Source organism: Gambusia affinis, linkage group LG10 (assembly GCF_019740435.1).
Source record: "Gambusia affinis linkage group LG10, SWU_Gaff_1.0, whole genome shotgun sequence".
Classification (NCBI taxonomy): domain Eukaryota; kingdom Metazoa; phylum Chordata; class Actinopteri; order Cyprinodontiformes; family Poeciliidae; genus Gambusia; species Gambusia affinis.
In genome coordinates this window covers 6,280,762-6,301,161 of record NC_057877.1, presented here as the reverse complement: position 1 = coordinate 6,301,161, position 20,400 = coordinate 6,280,762, and the positions used below count along the sequence as shown (strand labels likewise).

At 42.6% G+C, this 20,400-nt stretch overlaps 1 protein-coding gene across 8 annotated transcripts in view; it reads left to right on the top strand.

Annotated features, from left to right (window-relative positions):
• palld (palladin, cytoskeletal associated protein) overlaps positions 1-20,400 on the top strand; it is a 66,259-nt gene that overhangs the window by 36,660 nt on the left and 9,199 nt on the right. For 6 of the 8 annotated variants that reach the window (XM_044130073.1, XM_044130075.1, XM_044130077.1 and 3 more), the window contains 3 exons: positions 14,679-15,350; positions 17,500-17,644; positions 17,937-18,038. In XM_044130073.1, the coding sequence (XP_043986008.1) occupies positions 14,679-15,350; positions 17,500-17,644; positions 17,937-18,038 (919 nt within the window). Of the gene's footprint in view, positions 1-7,023; positions 7,112-14,678; positions 15,351-17,499; positions 17,645-17,936; positions 18,039-20,400 lie in introns of those variants that run through there. The other 2 variants (XM_044130080.1, XM_044130078.1) reach the window with 2 other exon arrangements.

The window sequence follows — 20,400 nt, the reverse complement described above, 5'->3', positions numbered from 1 at the left end:
TCAGCATAATTTGTAAAATGCATTTTGTATTTATTGAAGTCCTCGTTCTCTGATATTAGAGTTAGTTTAATCTAAAACGTATTAAAGTGAAAAAAGCACAAATAGAAGAAAACTAAGGGTGAAAACACTTTGATGCAATTCATTTTAATCTAAAGTTTGTTCTTTCTGGACTTTTTTTAATTTTTTTAAATTAATGTATCTACACATCACTGGACAATATGGCTGGAAACATAATATGATACAAGAATTTCACATAAATCAACTATAGGTAATTATTGATTAGTTTTTTGTTCTAAATATCTGAAATACTTGCCAAACTGGTGATGTGACCTTTCCTGTTGTATCAACAGTTTTCTGTTGCTAGGTAACCAAAGAGCGAGTGAGTTAGTTAACGCCACCAACCTTGCTGGAATTGCAATTGATTGACTTCATAATGGCTTCTCAGCTTGCAGTATCAACAGACAGAAAACCTGCAAGTTTTAATTTATTTTTTGGCTGGAGTAATGTTGAGGGTTATGGAGCAAGCTTGAGAGAGGAAGGGACGTACTGCAATAGACCTGGCCAATGAAAACAGGCCTGCTGAGGTTTTTTTTTTGTTTTTTTTTTGTGGGCTGGATAAGGGCAGATGCCAGACGTCGGCGCAGGAATCGAGTGAAAGCTGAACTCAAACTTCCCAGGGAGAGTCTCAGATTCTCTGCTTGGATAGGAGCTAAGGCACAAGTCTGGAGAGAAACCAATGACTTTACCACATGCTGGTAAAGACAGGAGTTTCTCATCGACTGCCTTTCCCCCCAGATCATCTCAGTGTTTCTAAGCATAGTCAACAATAACATTTTAAGGCATGTGCTTTAGTCCGAAATAACACCTTGATTCGCAAATTCACAGGCTGCTGATTGCAGGATAAAATGAACAAGCAACACCTTTCAATAGAGACAGTGTTTTCTTCTCAAACTGCTGCAGGGTTTAAGCACACAAAGGAAAAGAATGTTTCCTTAACCTAACCCTACTGCTGGGAGCTTGTGTGTTTTGTCATTGAACCAGAAGTTATCTTGTTGTTGGAGGCCGGTTTAATTGTGTGAGCTTGGCAGGAAAACAGGAGAGCATTGCTACTGAATGAAACAGCTTTCGATCATTGTGAGGCAAAGGAGACGGCACTCGGGAGATTTATGACCCTGTTGGATAAGCTCAGTTGTGTTTTCATGATGTAAGACAGCAGCTCGCTTTTATTTTGTTCACCTTACAGAACATAAAGTCGCATTACGACAGGCAGGTAACACCTGGAGCTGGTCGTTCTGATTCACATGTGAGCACATGTTTGTGTTTCAGGATGAGGAATCGACACCGACCAGGATTACAGCTCCTGTTTGTAAGATTTCACTGCACTTAGTTTTTTTTTAATTTTATTATTATTATTATTCACATTCTGCTGTGAAGGCGTACTGCTGCCATTACAATACCAATATTGATCATTTACAATAATCTTGGCTAATGTTGTAGGATTATTTGATATTGTTTAGAACGTGAAGCAAAAGATGTTCCATTATTTCTTCTGCTAACTATATTAGAAAAGAAAAATCTTGGCTTTAAAACTTGATCAACTGTGAGGCTGTCCCACTTGTTGCTTCCATAAGATCCTAATAAAAGCAACCGCTGGGAGTTTCTACTTTCTGAGCTTTCAAAATATTCTTGAGCTAAAGTCTAAAGCTGTTCCACATTTTGTCAAGTTGCTGCCACAAGCATTAAGGTATTGCAGCAGGATTTTAGAAAATGTACCAACACAAAGTTGTGCAGAAACTGCCTGGTTTTTAAAACATAAGTCTTAAACCTGGTGCTCTGATTTGTGTTCTTTCGTCACTCTGAGAACACTGCAATTTTTCTGGCCCACTTTGTGTTGGCGTATCACATAAAAGCCAAATGAAATTCATTTTTCTTTGTGGACTTAATGTGACAAAATGGAGGGGGGGGGATAAAAAAAGCCTTGAAGATATTTGAACCCTGTGAATATTGCTGCTCTGTTAAATGACAGAACATGCAAAGACTTTACACTCTGAGTAAAAAACAAAAAACAAATTAAGAAGCATTTGACAAATTAGGAGGCATACAACTGGAGCAAAATGATAAAGGTGGAGCCAGCAAAACGCTGCCCGAGCAATATATTGTAGGTTGGTACGGTCTAACGTCTGGGTGGGCGTCTTTGTGAGCACAAGAGGCAGAGGCAACAATTATCCGTTCGTCTGCTTAATCTCTCTTTCATCAGAGGAGGAATCAGCACTGACAGTCGAAATGATTCTCTTGCACGGATTTCGCTCCACAAAGTGCTTTTTGTGTACGCGCTGAAGCCTCACTGGTGGTGTAACTGTGGGTTTGTTTTTGACGCAGCACCGCAGTGTGTTCTCTTTTAGCCTGCATGATGAAAAACAGGCACTCTTTAGCACTTAGCAGAACCTCAATTTAGCCTTTTTTTTTTTTTCGTTTGCTACTCTTATCCTGGTGTTCCGGCAATCATTCAGGGTTTTTTTTTTTTTTTCTTGCTCTTTGGCTGCATGGATACTGAGGTAATGACTGATTGTAATCTGCAGAACTTGGGTGGCGTACATGAAACCAGACATGGGGGAGGAGAGGTTAACTCAAACAGCCGAATGTATACAGTTTGCAGCCCCTGAACCTCATTTACAAATAGTTTAGAGATGATATTTAAAGAGCAGCCTTGGAGAGAAAAGCACAGATTTGTTTGTGTGAATGGAGCACAGGCATCGCCAGAGCCACTTTATTTTTCTTTCCTCTGTATTTACATCTTGTGTGCCACTGTAAACTTCCCAATCACATTTCAAGAAAACGCAGCAACCTCAGCAAATCACCTATAGACCCACTTTAAGGAAGGAACTAAAGAGTTATACAAAGAGTCATTTTGTTTTTTGCAAATGAAAGATTTTCTGTTCAGAAAATGTAATGGATGTTGCTTGGATTAGCCCAAACTTAAGCTGGCCAAAGTATCGATTTATTACAGTGTACATGTGGATCCAAAAAATTATTATTTCGCTTGAGGAAGATGAAGAAGAAGCCAGACCATAAAGTAAATAAGAGAGCAGAAAACATTTTTTGTGTTGCTCCTAGATGTTTTTGTTGTGAAACATGATCTTAATACGATTCAAACGTATCATCTCTGACCTCTCTGGTATGAACTTTACAAAACTGTTATTTCAGTCCAGTCATACATTAGTTCCAGTTGATCCTCTAATGTCTGTCTGCACTGCTGGACTGGAAGAAGCTGAACGATTAAAACCCAGAGAGAACCTTTCTGAGCTCAAGTTAAAGACTGATTTGGTCAACACAGCAAATGAAGACGAGGTCAATGCATAAACACAGTGTTGATGAAAGCCAAGTTCGTCCTCATCAAATTTAACATGGCCCCTGCTGCTTGACCTTGTACCTTTCAATCCAGATCGGCTGACATGACGGCCATACCTCTGAGATGAAATGATTTCTGCAGTAGTTTCCAGATCTCTTCAGCTCCACAGAGGCTGCTGTCTGGGGAACAGCAAACTCACCGTTTTCACACACAGACTGTGGAGTTTCAGCAGAAGATTGGCTGATCTCCGTTTTCCTCCTACACCTTGTTTTTTTTTCTTTAAAGAAGTGCAGCTCATTCACTCAGTTTGGTGAATATTCTTCTATTCTGTTTGTTTGTTTTTTTTTTCTGAGCTTTGGTTGCCAGGATCTGTCGCATATCTGCGCTGTGACTCAGAGCTTCCCCTCAGCAGTTTGCTTGTGTTTACGAGGTGCAAACCCTAATGAAGTATTAACAGTCACTTTCCTGTCGAGGTGTTGCTTGCGGTTTTGTAGAAAGCAGGAAACATGCGTGTTACGGAACCACGTACAGCTGAGACAGCAGGCTTCTCGCCGATGGGCTGTCGCCGCCGTACGTCTAATTAGTAGCCGCTGAACACCTTACAAGGCCACATGCTTGGTTTTGATTAGCGGTGTTTGGAAAAAGGCAGACAGGGAGCTGGCTCTCGTTTCGTTGGGAATGAGGTCCGTAAAATCGAATAAAGAGTGAAAAGAAGTCGCAGGAGGCTCGAGGGAAGCAGGGATGAAGATAATTTCACATGGACCTCCGCAGCTAGGGAAGGGGGCCAGTCTATAAAAGGACATGGGAGACACAGGATTGGCTGAGATGGCAGATCAACAAACCGCTGGATTGGTCGGGGAGGCGAGAATGACCTGAGTGGAATGAAGAAACTCTCCAAATAAGGAAGAGAGCTGTGGGAGCTGACCTTCAGAGGGACGAGCCGGAGGAGAGGGAGTGATGAAAGGACGAGCTCTGGGATGTGAGGGGAGCAAGAGACGAGGCAGTGTGTGTGTGTGTTTGGGGAGTTGACAGCATGGAAACTCAACTACCTCAGAGTAAAGCACCCCAGTATAAAGCACTGCTGCATGTAAATCGCACAGATAAACACCCACCAGCATACAGCACCTTGAATTTGAATTTATTTCAGAAGGCACTGAGTTTATTAAAGAGAAAGTATTATGTAAAACCAACTTTTTTGATATTTAAATCATGTTATAATGTTATTCCCTTATCAAAATCATACTTAGAGTTTTGCTTTTGATTCTTTCATGCACGTTTGAGAGATCCTTTAATCTCCCATGGCAACCATTCAGCTGTGCAAAACACCTTGGTGGGCCTAGCTCCGCCTTCGAGATGGAGTTCATCCTCAAAGCTACAGTTTCCAAGTTTCCCGCTCACAGAGCAGTCCTCCACCACAACCCCTCCACTCAGCTCCTTCAGACTAGCCAGCAGCAATTGGCAAACATCTGTTGCGACTGAGCGTCTGCTGAGCTGATAATACGAGCTGCTAGAAATGTGGTTAAAGGGCTAACAAAGGAGCCATGTTGTAATGACTTCCTGAAGGCGGAGTTTCAGAAGGAGCAGGAGTTTTTAAAGGGACAGTGGCCCAATTTGAACATCCAATTTCTTTTAAGTCATATTTGAAGAATGCAGCATTCTTATAACAACTGAAGGTGACATAGTTACTTGGTTGTGCTGCAAAATCACTACATTAGCTGCAAAACGACTCTTATTGTGACATAAGAGTGTCACAATAAAAGCTGCAAAAGGTTTCACACGGGGCTTGAGTTTCATCTTGCAGCAGGACAGCAGCTTTAAACATACAGCCAGCGCCACAGCAAAGCGGTTTAGACATACATAAAATTATGTTTCTGTGCCTGGATATTGAAACCGAAATTCACAAATACTCTTCATCTAATCTGACTGAGTTTAAGATATTTTTACATTAAGCTATGGGCTAAAATAACTGCAGCGAAAAGCGGATCCATTAAATACTATGGAATCCCATTTCTGCCATGAAAAAAAGCCCAACAGGAAGTCATATTTTCCAGTTCTAAAGTCATATTTACTAGAATAAATGCCACCATTGCAATAAAAAAAGTCAACATTCTGGCTTTTAATGTCATAATTTTAATATAAAATGTCATAATTTCAACTTTCAGTTGCAATTATGAGGTATAAAGTTATAATTCTGACTTTGAATAATGAGATTCAAAGTCATGAAACAGTTTGACTATTTACCTCATAATTATGACATTGAAAGTCAAAATTATGACTGATTCTCAAAATAGATTTTTTTTTCTTGTAATTATGACTTAAAGTCAAAATAATGTTTGTATCCCCAAAATTATGACTTTGAAAGTTGAAAATATAATTTCCTGTTAGTTTTCGTTTTTCTTTCTTTCATGGCCGAAATGGGATTCCATAAAATACTGACTCTGGGGTTGAATACAAATGCATGATGCACTTTTTATATTTATTTGTAACATGTAGAAAACATGTGACAGCACATGCTTTAAGGTCCAGACTCACAAAATCCCAACAACACATTGACGCTTGTGGCTGTAACATGAAACAAAAAAAAAAAGAGCCAAAGTCTGCAGGGTGTGAATACTTCTGGACTATGTAAACACAGACTGTGGGCAACATTTTTTCCTTCTGAGATCAATGAGGCTGTGATCAGGCCGTAGCTCCAAGTGGTAAATGTGGCTTATCTCCCAATAGACGCTCTCAGTTGGTTGACCACACCACTCCCACTTGTGGATCTCAATTAGAGGGCTCTGTAATGGGAACACACTCCAGTCTCACGACACGGCTGTCACCGAGAACAAACACAGACGGGACTCGTTGTGATTCGCCCCACAGACTCCGTGAATCAGCCCGCGAGGTATGACTCGCTTCGTAGTCGAACGAGACTTCCCCGAGTGGCTGTCTGACCTCCCGCCGGTAACTGGACTGGGCACATAAAACCCCCCACTGGAGCGCATCCCAGCTCTCCCACCTTCCACTGGTTCTGCTGTGACTCACCAGCCAGCCTGGAACGCGCTGGCTCTAAAAATAGGGCCGCAACACACCAGAATAGAAATAAGAAATTCCTAATAACCAGAGCTTTGCTTCATGGCTCAAAAATGAGGAAGAAAATCCTTCTCTTGAGAAATACTTGTGAAAATTAGTGTGTGACTATAAAGCAGAACTATACGGTCAGGATGGGAGTGCTCACACACTCCTCTTATGTTATTCCCACACCCTGAAACAACACACACTGCATAAAACTATTGTGCTCCGTATGCTGGACATATAGATAACGTCTTCATGTGAAGGGTGATAATAACAGAGAGCTAATTCAACATGCCATCACACCAAAGCTCGCCCTTGATTAAAGGGTTTTTAATATCTTGTTTTGCCTCTAAGTCTCTTTCCACAGTCATCCTTCCGGTCAAGTTGTTTGAATTCAACTTCTTTCCTACTTATTTGATGGCAGTTCAAGACGTCCCATACGTTAAACAGTTTTAAGTTGCCGTAATACATGCTGACGGTTTTTGCAAGCAGCTGCTTTCTGGCTCACACTGCGGAGGGGAGGAGCCCACAGAGCGACTGACTCATGCAGAGAGAAAGAAAAAGAGAGAGAGAGGGAGAGAAAGGCAGGGAGGCGGCCTGTGTCACTGTCTGGCTGCCCACAGCTATAAAAGCCGCTCTGTACCTGGCAGAGCAACACTGAGACGCTGCAGCGGTTCATTCACACCAAAGATCACCACACTAAAGGTAGATTTTTGATTTTATTTTATTATTCTCTTGCGTCAGCTGGGAGGTTATTCTGACAACATTACGCAGACTCTTGGGCTGGAATGGGAGGGAAATGTGCTTTTCTGTAACTTTTCAAGAGCTCTACATCAAGTAGAGCAGTTTTCAAAGTGTTACCTCTGGGGTTTTTTTCTCTTTTTTTATTATTTATAATCTTCCAAGTTACCAAATGATGATGTAGATTATATACATTTAAATTTTTCTCAGCTTGTGCTAAAATCCCGCACATTTAGAGTGGCTCTCTGCTGTTTTTGGAAGCACACAGAGGCTGGAGTTTGGTACCCGTTCATTTAGGTGAGGCTCATAAAGAAGGAGCCATTCAGACTGAAGACACGAGAAAGGGAGAAGCATTGCCAGAAACCCGTTCTCTCTCCAGACTGGTGTCTGTAACAAACTCAGACTGTGTTTATGTGGCGGGGTTTGTGTGTTTGTCAAGCTCCCCGGCGGAGTCGGATGGATTAGTTAACACAATAGACTCTCCAGAGTGAGAAAGCTTGTGGCTTGCTGCGCTCCAACTCGTTTGCTGGCTGATTTCTTCACTTTCTGCATCTCCTCCTCCTCCTCTCCTTCCACTCCTGCTGTTAATCCCATTTGATGGCGATCTCTCCAATCCAGAGAACAATGTCGTCAGCATTCCTGCAGCAGAGGAAACTCGCTTGAACAGAGAATAGGAATAGGAGAATGGATGAAGATGAAGCAGCCTTCATCTGCTTCACGCCTAGATATAAAACGCACACGAAGCTTGGGAGGGGGAGGCGATGGTGTAAGATGAGAAAGAAAGAAAGTAGGACAGGGAGAAAGTGTGCGACCGTGATTTGTTGGTGTGGCTGGAATAAGAAAAGCGCTCTGTGCTTCACTTTAAAGATTGTAAAAGAGAGTAGGGTTGGGGGGGAGGTGAGAAAACAGTCTGCTTCTATTTTATGTGGTGTGTGTGTGCAATTATAGACATGGGCAAGGGGAGGAGGAGGGAAGAATGGATGGTGGTACCCAGGGAGGAGTGGGGTTGAAAGTAAGTTGAGCCCTGTAGGAGACCAAAAGCTGGAGTAAGATGGAGCAGCAGATGTGAATGCAGTGACTAATGGACTGTAGATGGATGCTTCGAAGTATTTTGTTGGGTTTTATGTGACAGACCAACGCAACGTTCTGCAAAAATGTTCTGCAGAAGGTGAAGTCTCAAATCTGTCACAGGTTTGATTGTTTTCCATTTTAGCTCCATCCATCTTTCCCCACAACTATGACTAGTTGAAAAGCCTGATCCTCACAGTATGATGTTGCCTCCATTATTGTTTCATCTTGGGAGTAGTTGTTTTCTTGTTGTTATTTTTTGCCACACAGATTTTTGCGAAGGTTAGATTTTGACCTCTTGTGATTTAAGTTCAGTGATTGACGTCTAGATTTTTGTTTATGGAGTGCAAAGTCATGCCACACTTCTTAGAATCTGTAAAATAACAAGTTAAAACTATGGATTATTTACATGTTATATCACATCCACTTTGAGTTGGGCTGACGGGTAAAATCCAATTAAAGTATCCTGAAGTTTGGTGTTGTAACTTGGGATCATGTGCAAAAGTTCAAGGGTCAAGAAATCCTTTGAGTCTACACTGCAAAAACACAAAATCCTACCAAGGATCTCCTATAGCTTTCTGAAAAGTTAATTGTAAGTTAGTTTTGTCTTATTTCAAGTGTAGTAGGAGATCTGTGCTAAAAACAAGATGGAAAATACTTGGTAGGATTTTGTGTTTTTGCAGTGTCTTAGCTAGAACGTGCTCTGTTTCACTCTGGAGCTAGCTGTCCTAAAATCCATTGGCAATAAACGGCATTTGGGCAATAAATGTGTCATAAAATCCGTCGCTGTGTTCAGTAAACGCCTAGAAGCTGCTGATGTGACACATTTCTGCAGAACCAGGTGACTGAGGGAGGTCGGACGTCATTCGACCGATCAGTCTTACTAACAGTCTGCCAGTCATTTCACATATGAGCTCACTGTCTGTGACAGATTGACGTGATTTTACCGCTTCAGGCGAGTTCATGCAGACACACCGCCATGATGACACAATGCTCACTGACAGCAAGGCAGCGTTTAAACACAATGATGATGTGATTAATCTTCATCGATCGGGGGGATTTAATCTTGCTGTATTGCATTGTATCATTTTGCAACCAGAAACTTCTAATATGTTTTTATTTGGATTTGATGTGGTAGATCCTGGTACTCACTAATGAAATCCAGCCAATGTCCAGTGGGTTTTATTTAGAGGGTGTCAGAGTAAAAGGGGGTTTGCTACAAATTCGCAGCACGGCTTTTCAGGAATTCACTTTGCAATTATGCTCCACGTTGTATTAAATCTGAATTAAACACATTAAGGGTTGTGGCTTCAACAATTCCCACCTCGTGTTTCTCAAGTCCAGTTTCACTTTCCACCATAAATCATTTATGAATAGCAAAGTCCCCGGCGTCACCTAGCCACAGAGGTGTTTGCAGAGACAAATATTCGGAGGTGTAAAGCAAACACACGCTGGCTTTATAAGCTGAAGGCAGGACTCCGGTCTCCACTCCCTCTTCTGCTTTTAGAGGAGCGCAGGCAGAGACTTGGCTGTCTCCATGTTGTTGTCGTTTACAGAAGGAAACCCGTCATTACTGCCGACATCCACTCAACAACTTCCTGCTCGCTTCCTGTCTTCAGCTGGTGAGGATAATAAAGCAACTCCGTCGTTACGGCCAGCTGCAGAGCTGGCAGGATCAGACGGCGGATGAAATCCTTCGATGGCTTTCTGCTTACTTGCTCTGGTCCTGAACGGCAAAAACGCAAAATGTCAACAAGTACAAAAAGTACCTAAAAAGTCGCTTTTCAGCAAACTATTTTTATCTTATTTTAAGTAAATGAGTCCTTAACATCAATGAAAACAGTACTAGTTGATTAATCTGCCAATGGAACAAGACAATTTAACTTATAACATGGGGAAAACATATAACTAGTAGCTTGTTAATCTTAAGGAATTATTTACTTAAAACGAGCTCCTAACTCCTGTTGAAAAGTTACTTGCAAGTTAGTTTGGTCTTATTTCATGTGTACTGAGATATTTGCACCAAAACGTTGTGGTAAGATTGTGTTTTTGCAGCGTGAAACGAGGAGTTTCCAGTGCGATGTGGGCCGTTAGAGTTCAAGTAGGCAACAAAGAGCAAACATGGCCTTTTACGACGCCGGGGTCTCCATTTATTAAAGCGACATGCTGCTGCTGCTGCTGCTGCTGCATCTGGCGCTTCGCACAGAACCTGAAACATCACAGCGCTGTAAAACTCTCCCTCGGCGATGTTACTGTCAGCCTGCTACAGGGTCCCGTTGTTTCGCTTTCAGAAATGTGACAAGGATTCCAGTCTGCATCGCCGTTTGTCTCGTCTTTCTTCCTCCGAATTCGTTAAGAATGTACAAATCCGACCCAAACAGACCTCCTCCGTCGACTCCTCCAGAGAGCGGGCAAAGAGACGGAGAGAGGCCTCCGAGACGGAAGATTAATAGCGTCTTCCAGTCGGAGCAGCACACAGAGGAGCTGAAGTGTTTTCTCTGTGAAGCGAACGGCTTTGTGGGCCAGTTGGCCCAAAGCAGAACAGCAAAACACAGGACTGTTGGCGTGGCGACACATAAAAACTTCCCTACTAATTAGACGCTGCTCTGACATATGGAGGGAGAGTAGGAGGGACAGATGGAAATCTGCTGTGAATCTGAAGACTTTTTGTGAGAGATCTGTACAGAAACTGCAGGTCAGGGTATCAGCAGCTGAGCTCAGGCGGATTATTGAAAAAGCGATGTACGGTGGGACGACTGTTGGACTTTGCGGTCAAAGGTTTCTGGAAGTAGAAGCTGGCGGCTGATCTGATTCTGGGTGACCTTTGGATGGTAGCTTGATTGATCCAAACTCTCAAGCGGGACATGAAAATATTTACACAGCTGGAAATAAGACCAGACTGACCGTTTAAACATGAAGCAAATGTTTAAACCAGATTCAGATGCAGCTGTAATTTTGGCTATAATTATAATCTTCTTGCACTAAGTAGTTATGGAGGACAAAAGCTGCCAAGTCATGACAGATTTCTTGAATCTGCATCGAAACTCTGTGGAAAAAGCAGGATAGTTACAAAGTTCTTGACAAGCCAAGACCCCAATTTTGTGACCAAATGATCCCTGATTTTTGTGGAGCTCTACTTGCTGATACAGATTTAGCAGCTGATCCAGAACAACAATGACAGCATTTAACAAGACAAGTTATAAATGAAAGTAAAACTGGCTTTTGCATCTCATATTAGCCTAGTTACGACGTTCTGAAAGCGCTGCTCTCTCTCGCTCTCTTGCAGCCGGAATAAAAAGTAGAAATGACACGCTACGTCGCAGGAAACAGACCTCTTAGCTTGTGATTTTGGTGACAACCTTCTAAAGAAATACATTTGCACCTCCAGCTGGAATTTTTAACTTCTCCGACCAACCTGAACTCACCATTCATTGATCGATTTTTGCGACTCTACCTCCTGTTTCAATTATTTTTTTTTTATTCCAAAAAGAATGGTAACACAAGTACGTCGGGAAAAAAAATGAATGCTGATGAATGCCAAAAAGGCCTTTGAAGTGTGTTCATGCTGAGCCAGTAAAGCAGTGAGGGATGGGGCCGTGAGGATATGAAGTGTGTTTCCTTTCTGCCGGCCGCTTCTGCCTGACGCACCGAGAACAAAGCCAAAAAAGGAATGAAACTTCTGCGGAGCGCCGCAAGCCTCGCCAGCTGCCAAACTATTCCTGTAAAAGCTCACTTTCTTCGGAGGCCTGAGGAGGAGAGCTTTGGGGGAATGTAAAGGAAAACGTACACAACGACGCAGACATGCTGAACTGATTGCGTTGCTTCTTTTTTTTTTTTTTTTTTTCTTTTCTGCGGTCGGTGAGGACCGTAAGGAGAGCACCAGGTGGGGACGAGCTGGAACGATCGGAATGGATGCTTGTGGATTAATGGGTATTTATTTGGGCCTGTGAAGTCCACTCTGGAAGGAAGCGCACAGCCAAAAGGAAAAACCAGAATGGCTCGGAGAGACTAATCAGTCATGCTGCTGTTGGCAGCAGGAGCTTAAAAGAAGGAGGTGGGGAGCGCGGGAGGGGGGCTGCACTGTCACAGATAGGAAAAAAATAGTTGAAACACTCCACTGATTATCTGACATCTGGAAGAGATTTGGGCACGTGAACTTGGTGGACTCCAGACAACATGCGCGCGCCGCCATGTACAGTATTTTCTGAAACAGTGAGGAACGTCTCTTTCTCACATGCAGCACACACTGCACAACATGCTGCAAGATTTACAGCTTCACAGGCTTTTCCTAGAGACCAATGTCGTCTTCCTGATGCCTGCGGAGAGCTGCGCTTCAGGCCTGTGGTTTCTATAGTTTGTGAAGGCTTTAAGGAGCCCCATATTGCCCTCATTTGCAAGTTTGGAATGTAATTTTGGGAGCCCGTTGGAGAGGATTTATGTACATGCTGCGTGTTGCTGCTGTCTCTGGTATCAGAAGTTTTCTGAAAACCCCCTGTCTTTTTAAGGCCTGTTCCTCGAAAGATTCTGTTTGGTTAGCCGACAGAAGCTCAAGTTATACAAATAATAATACAAACATGTCAGAATGTAAATAGCTAAGAAAGTAAAACCCTAAACCACAATATCTTGCAAAATTATTCACATCTAATAAACCTTTCCACATATTGTTCACCTTAGAAGCAAAAACGTGTGGGAGAGCTACAAAGTGTCTCATGGTGGAAAGAAGAAGTGCTGCTTTCAGGTTGATAATATTTGCTCTATGATTAAAGAAACCAAACACTTGTATGAGGATGTGTGTGATACTGCATATTTTGGTATTGGCTCAGTGCAAAATAAATACAGGGTCAGTATTGCAAATATCGATACTTTTTATTAAGTATCGATATACTTAATATATAAGTGACATATTGCCACACTTCTGACGCTGAGGTGTTTTTGTGCTTATAGGTGTTTTCAAAAATATTATAATAACATAATAAGATGACCAATAAAAAAAACCTAACATAATTGTGTACATTTCTTCCTAAACCTTTTGGGGGATTTTTTACCCGTGGTTGGAAAACTGCAATACAAAACCAAAATCACATTTCAAGAGAGAATCTGAAACCAAAATATGGATTTTACCGCACTAATACCGATCTGAAACCGATACCAACTAGGAGTTGATATTATTGATATTTTGGATCAATCCACCCACCAGTGTATATACTTTGAATTTACAGTGGCAAGCACATTTAGTCTATCACATAAAATCCAGTTCAAATAGAAAGAAAGTTTGCTGTAATATGAACATTTTCAAGCACTTTGAACACTTCTGTGAGACTGTAGTGTACACAAAGCTTATGAACTACTACAGGATCAAAGGAGTCCTTCATTTGTTGTGTTTTTAAAAGTTTATGGACTTCACATGCATAAAATAAAAGATACATAAACCACCCTGAAATGAAAAGGATCAAAATAACTTAACAACACTTGGTCTCTTTGAAACTTTACAAGTTCATGTAAAGATTCATGGAGGATAGAAATGTGGAGCATATGACATCCGAGAAACTCCACCGTCTCTCTTCCACAATGACATCGCAAGACGGTCACCAAGCTGGACAACCGCAACTCTGAAAATCCCCAGAAAAACAGCATTTCATCATCCGGATAAATGACTCGCATGTGTCACAGTTTTGTTTTTTCTTCTTTCATCAAAACATTCAAGCAGGAGTCAAACCAAACTGTATTTCACAGAGAGGAAATCGGCCTCTGCAGCACTTCTATTATCGGTTTTCTAGGCTGTAAGCCGGAGCCGAACAGCAGCAGCCTGATTCCTGCAGTGCATTTAAAGTGCTGTCAACAGTCTGACTCTTTGTTAACGGCTACAAGCTGATAAACTATCAGTCCCTGCTGCTCCTGCAGTTGTTTCCTCCCTAAAGTCGGACATAGTCCAGTTTGAACAAACCTGGTGCCAGGAAGAACAGTTCACTGTTCACAGTTCAGAGACATTTTTAAAGGTTAAACTCTGTCAGTAGTTCTCATTGACTGCAGCTGATGCACTGCACAAAAAAAAAAAAAAAAGACAACATCTTACCAAGTAAATCTGCTGTGTTTTCTTGTAGAAATATCTTGGTACACTTGAAATAAGATGAGTGTATCGATGAGGAAAAAAAAGAAGTTTTAGTTCCAGTGGATCTGACACTTTTTCATCAGCATTAAAGAATTATTTACTTATAACAAGCTCTCATTTCTTGCTGAAATCTATTTGCAGTAGAAACTAGACCAAAAATATTTGGTAAGACTTTGTGTTTTTGCAGTGTAGAAGCTTGTTGTTGTTGTTGTGGAGAAACTGAAAACAGATGCTGGGTTTTGTAGCTTTTTTTCCCTCAGCGTTGCCGTGTTACATCCGCCCTCCACCTGCTGTAAAGCGGTGAGGATTAAAGGAAGCTAGACTGACTGAGTCTTCTTCTCCTCTTCCTCTCAGGAACGCGGCCCAGCTGAAGCAGCTGCAGGACCAGATTCTGTTGGAGCAGCAGGAGGCAGCCATCTGGCAGCAGGAGCACATCCAGGAAGTCCCGCCTCCACCCTTGCATCTGCTTCAGGAAGCACCTCCACCTCCTCCGCCCTCGCCGCCTCTCCCCCCACCCCCCTCCTTCCAGGAGCTGGAGAGCAGCACCGCCATGCAGGCCAGTACCTTCAACTACGCCCGGCCCAAGCAGTTCATCGCTGCCCAGAGCCCGGGCAGGGCGGGCTACGTCGCCCACTCCTCTGGCTCCTCTGGGTCCAGCCTGTCCTCCCCGCTGTCTCCACCCGCCTCCCACAAGCCATTAAACCGGGTCGCCCTTCCTCCTTTCATGAAGGCCGGCAGCGTCGAATCCCCGACTTCTCCGTCCTTCCCGCCTCCTCCTCCGCCCTTCCTCAGCCCCAGCAACCTGTCCTCTCCCTCCGGCCCCGGCCAGGACTTCCCCCCTCCTCCGCCCCCGCCTCCTCCCCCTGTCTCCATGTCTCCAGTCGGCTCAGACGTGTCGTCGCCGTTCTCCTCGGTGCCCCCGTCTCCCGCCTCCAGCTTTCTGTCCTCGGTGCTGCCCTCCAGCCCCTCCACACCCGGCAGCCCCACGGTCAACAGCCTGGGCCTTCCCAAAGGCAACGGCACCATGTAAGTGTCCAAATGTCACAGATCTGTTGCATGTTCAGCTGCTGTTGTCGTACACGCTGCACTGTGTCAAACGAACCAAACTAGTTGAAAACTTGTTCCCCTCCTCACCTGTGGTGGCGCTGAACCAAAAACAACAGAACGCATTGACACAAAAACCTCTGAAGAAGACATGAGCACAACTTCATTCTTTGCAAAATATAAACAAAATGGTTGTAGGAATTCTGTTTTGTAATAATAAGAATAATTGTAATACTAATAATAACAATAATAATACATTTTACCTATAAAAGGCTTTTAAAGACACTCAAAGAAGCTGTGCAGTAATATTTTTAAAAACAGCAACAGTAACAAGCAGGCAGGGAAACTGTCTTTGGCAAAAGACCACAACGCAGTTCTCCTGCTAACATGTTTGTTTCGGTTGTATTTACCCAGAATGCCCTGCAGTATAGTCTGCTTCCTGCTTTTGGAGTGGTCTCTGGTTCACTTGCGTTCACATACACATTCAAACCGCACCAGAGTTCACTTCAACCAGACAGAGACCAAGGTTTTTAGGTGGATCGGTGTTAGAGTGCAGATTCACACCTCCCCCAAACGAATCAGACTTTCTAGACAAATGAACCAGTTGGATCAACGCGGACTAAAGAGGCCTGGTGTGAACGCACCCTTACACACTCTGCTGTCTCTTTAGAGCTATGCATTGTGTCAAGCGAGACATTCAAGGCCCTTTCTACACAGCATGAACCCATAACGGAACCTGGTTGGACGTAAACGTCCAGGCAGCAGGCAGGAGGCTTAGACGGATGAGAAACGACATGTTTACTTTTTTATACGACGTGTTTGAAAAAGAAAAACTAGATAAAGCAGCGAGAGAGAAAGTAAAGTTTACCAAAGGTGTAATGGCAAGAAAATAAACCCTCTGACCTCAGAAGGAAAAGTGAGTCCAAGTCCAACAAATGCTCATACATGTCATTCATTTCATAAAGTCAATTATGCAACCAGAGAAAAATCCTATTGAGTTTATTTTTTGTTTATTCATACATCCAACGTGGAATAATAACTCAAGTGCTTGAGGTAGGGAGTCCAAAAGCCTTAGAGTGGCTTTGTGGCCCTTTTCTAGATACTTATATTAAAATTATTTTGTTTTTTTTATTCATTCTTGAATTTCTTCTGATCAGGCCGTGGTTTATCTGTCTTTTACATGTTATCAGACTTAAAGATGTTCTCCCACCTCTTAATTCACAACACAAATAAATGAAACTACAAACATATCTGATAAAATATGCATTTTTTTTTTTTTTTACTGGAAGTTTGTTTTGCTGGTAGAGGACAAAACATTGTTACACTTAAACCAGACATCTGTCTCCACCAGCTCATTCTTCAGAATTTGAATTCATTTTGTTTCTCTAGTGTGATAAAGAAACATCTGCCCACAGACAATTTATAAAATGTTTATTATATCATCTCGCTGTTGCAGTGCTGATTTGCCCTTACACTGCAAGGCAACCAGATCTACAGCAAGCTTCCAGGACAGGACACAGGGGAAAAAATCGAAATAAAAAACATTTCTTTTCATTCCAAATTAAAAACATGAACAGGAAAATGAGGCGCTGCTGCTCAAAGTTTGAAATTTATCGCAGTTTGAAGAAATTAAGTGGCGTGTGTGGAGGCTAGAAACTCCCCGATGAGCGTTTCCTCTCCCCTCACTGTCCTCTACAGGGCTGCCTCGTGTTCATAGCCACGTATGATCAATCACTTTTATGTTTCTCTGTGAAAAACCCACACCCGGCCCAGTTGATATTTTCATTTTGCTCTTGGCACGTCGACTTGGCTGACAAAAATCTGCAGGTCCTTCCTCTCTCCTAATGAGAGGGGAAAGTTTTCCTGTTCCACCTTCATCTCTCTGCCAGTTATTTCTCATCGGCCCCTCGCTCACTCCTGCACGCCCTCTCTCACCCTGGCATTCCTGCGGCATTCGTAGAGAGATAAGAAGATACAGAGAGGAATGCAATAGCTGGACATGTCCAGATAAGGGAGAGCGAGTTCTGGTAACGATGCAACAGGAGTAAAAAGATTTGAGATTGCAGGAGCGCGTGTGCAAAGGAGCACGACTTTCATGACGAGTTATTGTTATTTTTGATCTTTCTTTCAGCAAAGTGTTTCCGAGGAAGTCGTCGGTCACCAAGACGCCTCGCATCGTCTCCGACTCCGACATCCAGGGCTCCAAGGACGCCGTCATCCAGGATCTGGAGAGAAAGCTGCGCTTTAAAGAGGAGCGCATGAGCAACGGACAACAGGTGTGTTTTCATCTGTGTGTGTGTGTGAGTTCCTGTGAGCGAGCGTGATCACCCTTTAACATGGATTAACACGCGCTAAGAAGAACCAAAAAAAAAAAGCAGATTAAAACGTTGGAGTTCCATGTTGGCGATACTCATTCAGCTTCGGTTGGATTTCCCTTTGGATAAATGTGAAACGTTTTAACAGCGGGCCTCAACGCAGCTGACACTTGACCCTGCGGTGTGTAGACGTGTGTTTTTGTGCGGCTGACCCCACTAACCCGCGCTGACCCTCATTAATCCCTGATTGCAGAGGTTAACCTATGAGGAGAAGATGGCCCGTAGGCTCCTGGGGGCCGACAACGCTGCCACAGTCCTGAACACACAGGACACAGAGGAGGAGCCCGTCACACAGGTACTGGGGGCCCTTCGCATGGGGGACGGACACCGCTGGGGCCAGATGCTGAAATTATTATTACTTTTGATATTCACAGGTGGATGAATGTAGAATTTCTATCCTCTAAGATTAGGGAGCGTCAGGGTTCATACAACACCCTGGGATCCTTGGAAATCCTTGAATTTCAATTCGGTGTTTTCCAGGTTTCTGCATCGAGTCCTTAAAAGTCGTTTTTATTCAAACTGCACTGATTTGTAATGAAGTCCAATCTAACATTAGATTAAAAGCCAAAATTTGGAGAAAAACACTTCCAGCTGAAAGCAGATATTTTCATACACCCAATCAAAAGACACTTTTTTTCCCCTCACTGTCTGAAGTTAAATTAGACTAAATGTCAGTAAGAATCACCAAGATTATTTATATTTGTTAAATGCCACAATACTTGGTGAGAAAATGTTCTTTTTTTTAGAAATGTGATTTTTAACTTTCTTTGTATATTGTGTTTGAGGTAATTTACCTGAACAAGATTTGTTTAAATTATAATTTCTAATGGCCCAATGGCTTATTGACTCATTTAGTTGAAGTAAACGTTCAGTCATGTTTGACGTTGGATATTTTACAGCAACATTTTTGAATTATTTTGTGAAATTAGTGTGCTGTTCTCGGAGCAGTCGGGTGCATAAGGAGTGTGTAAAAGAGACATTTCAAAACACTTTTTTTTTTTTTTTGGTTCATCTGGTTTCTGCTGTAGAATACGATCACAAGATAGAATAATTAATAATAAATGATAACGTGTTGAAGTCATTGGAAAACATATTTTGCAGTTCATTTTTTTTGTTTTTATCTAAAAGTGTGGTGCTGGAAAGGTTTGAAAACTTTCCTTGAAAATGCTTGGAAAGTGCTTGACGTTTACAGTGGGAACAGTGTACAAACCCTTAAACCTTTTTTTCATTTGATCACATTACAACCACGAAACCTTTATGTATCCAATTTTGATTTCATGTAACCAGAAACCGAAAGCGTGGTAATTTTAATTTAAACATTTCACGGAGCACATCTTCCACGTTAAAGGTCTTCCTACCAAGTATTGGCTCACGGGGGCTGAATTCAATTACATGCCACATTTTTCAGATTTTCTGTAAAAAACCACTCATCGTTTCTCTTCCACTTCACCATTATCAGTTGGTCGACATCAGCAGGTCCATCACACAACACTCCAACGCCATGCAGCGGAGTTTGTGTTTGTATCGCGACGAGATGCGGAAAGTTGGAGGCTTGAAACGAAACATCAGAGAAAAAAAACAAAACAAAACAAAAAAATCAAACAAGCTTATGAAACCCTTTCAGTCAGTGATATATCTGAAAACCAACAAACTCTAAATACTGTTTTGGAACACATGGCTGCAGTTAAATATATGAAATCAAAAGGGAAATACTGCAAACGTCGGGCTGTGAATAAGTCTCTGTTGCGTGTCGACGTTGTTTATGCGTCTGGCCCCAGGAGGGGAACGTCACACACAGGCATGGAAACATTTCACCAGCACGTCCTCAACAGGGCGGGTTGTTTCTTTCCCCCTTCACTCCGCTGCATGTTCACCGTATGACGGGAAAACGTTTTCTGATGACACTTCTATCTTCTGATCACCCTGCGCCTCTGTAAACACCGGAGAGGAGCAGCGGAGGTCCCGCTGGCCCTCCATAAAAAGCTCTGTTTATCCAACCCTCTGTTGTTCCACAGTCACGTCCAGCCAGCGCTAATGTGGCTGTTTGTCTTACTCGGAGCCAACGAGCCAGTTCTGTTGAAGGAAACAAAAATAGCAACAGTTCCCGGAGCCGGTTGTGTGTTTCAAAGATGAGCCGCTGTCCATTTCCAGTTACGTCGACGGAGAAAAAGTTACATTTGAAACAACACGAAGGGTTGAGAGGTCACTTCTAAACAGACCAAACTGATCCACATTTCCATTTCTCTGTGACTCCTTGCATGGACAGCTGGAGTGGTTGGAGCACCGAGAGCCCTTGTTTCCCCTCACTGTGTGACGCCCAGAGCCAAACACACTTCAACCAAAAACATGTGTTTTCTCCCAACAGGAAGACAAGTCAGCTGGTGCAGAAAGTTGGCCTCAAAAGGTTAATCTCAACCTTCTCTTTGCTGACGGATTGTTTTTGTTTTTTTATTATTACTATCCACACCGCTTTTAGATCTGCAAATTGAAATCACGCTGATGTGTTTTTAGAAGTTAGAAAACCAAACAGGTGAGTCCTGTCCCTGGTTTCTACAAGGGTTAAAACATCTCAGGATTAAGGTAGCGCTATAGTGTCCGTGTTATTATGCAGTATTGATATCCATTACGATCACACACTTTAATGTGTTTTACTGGGA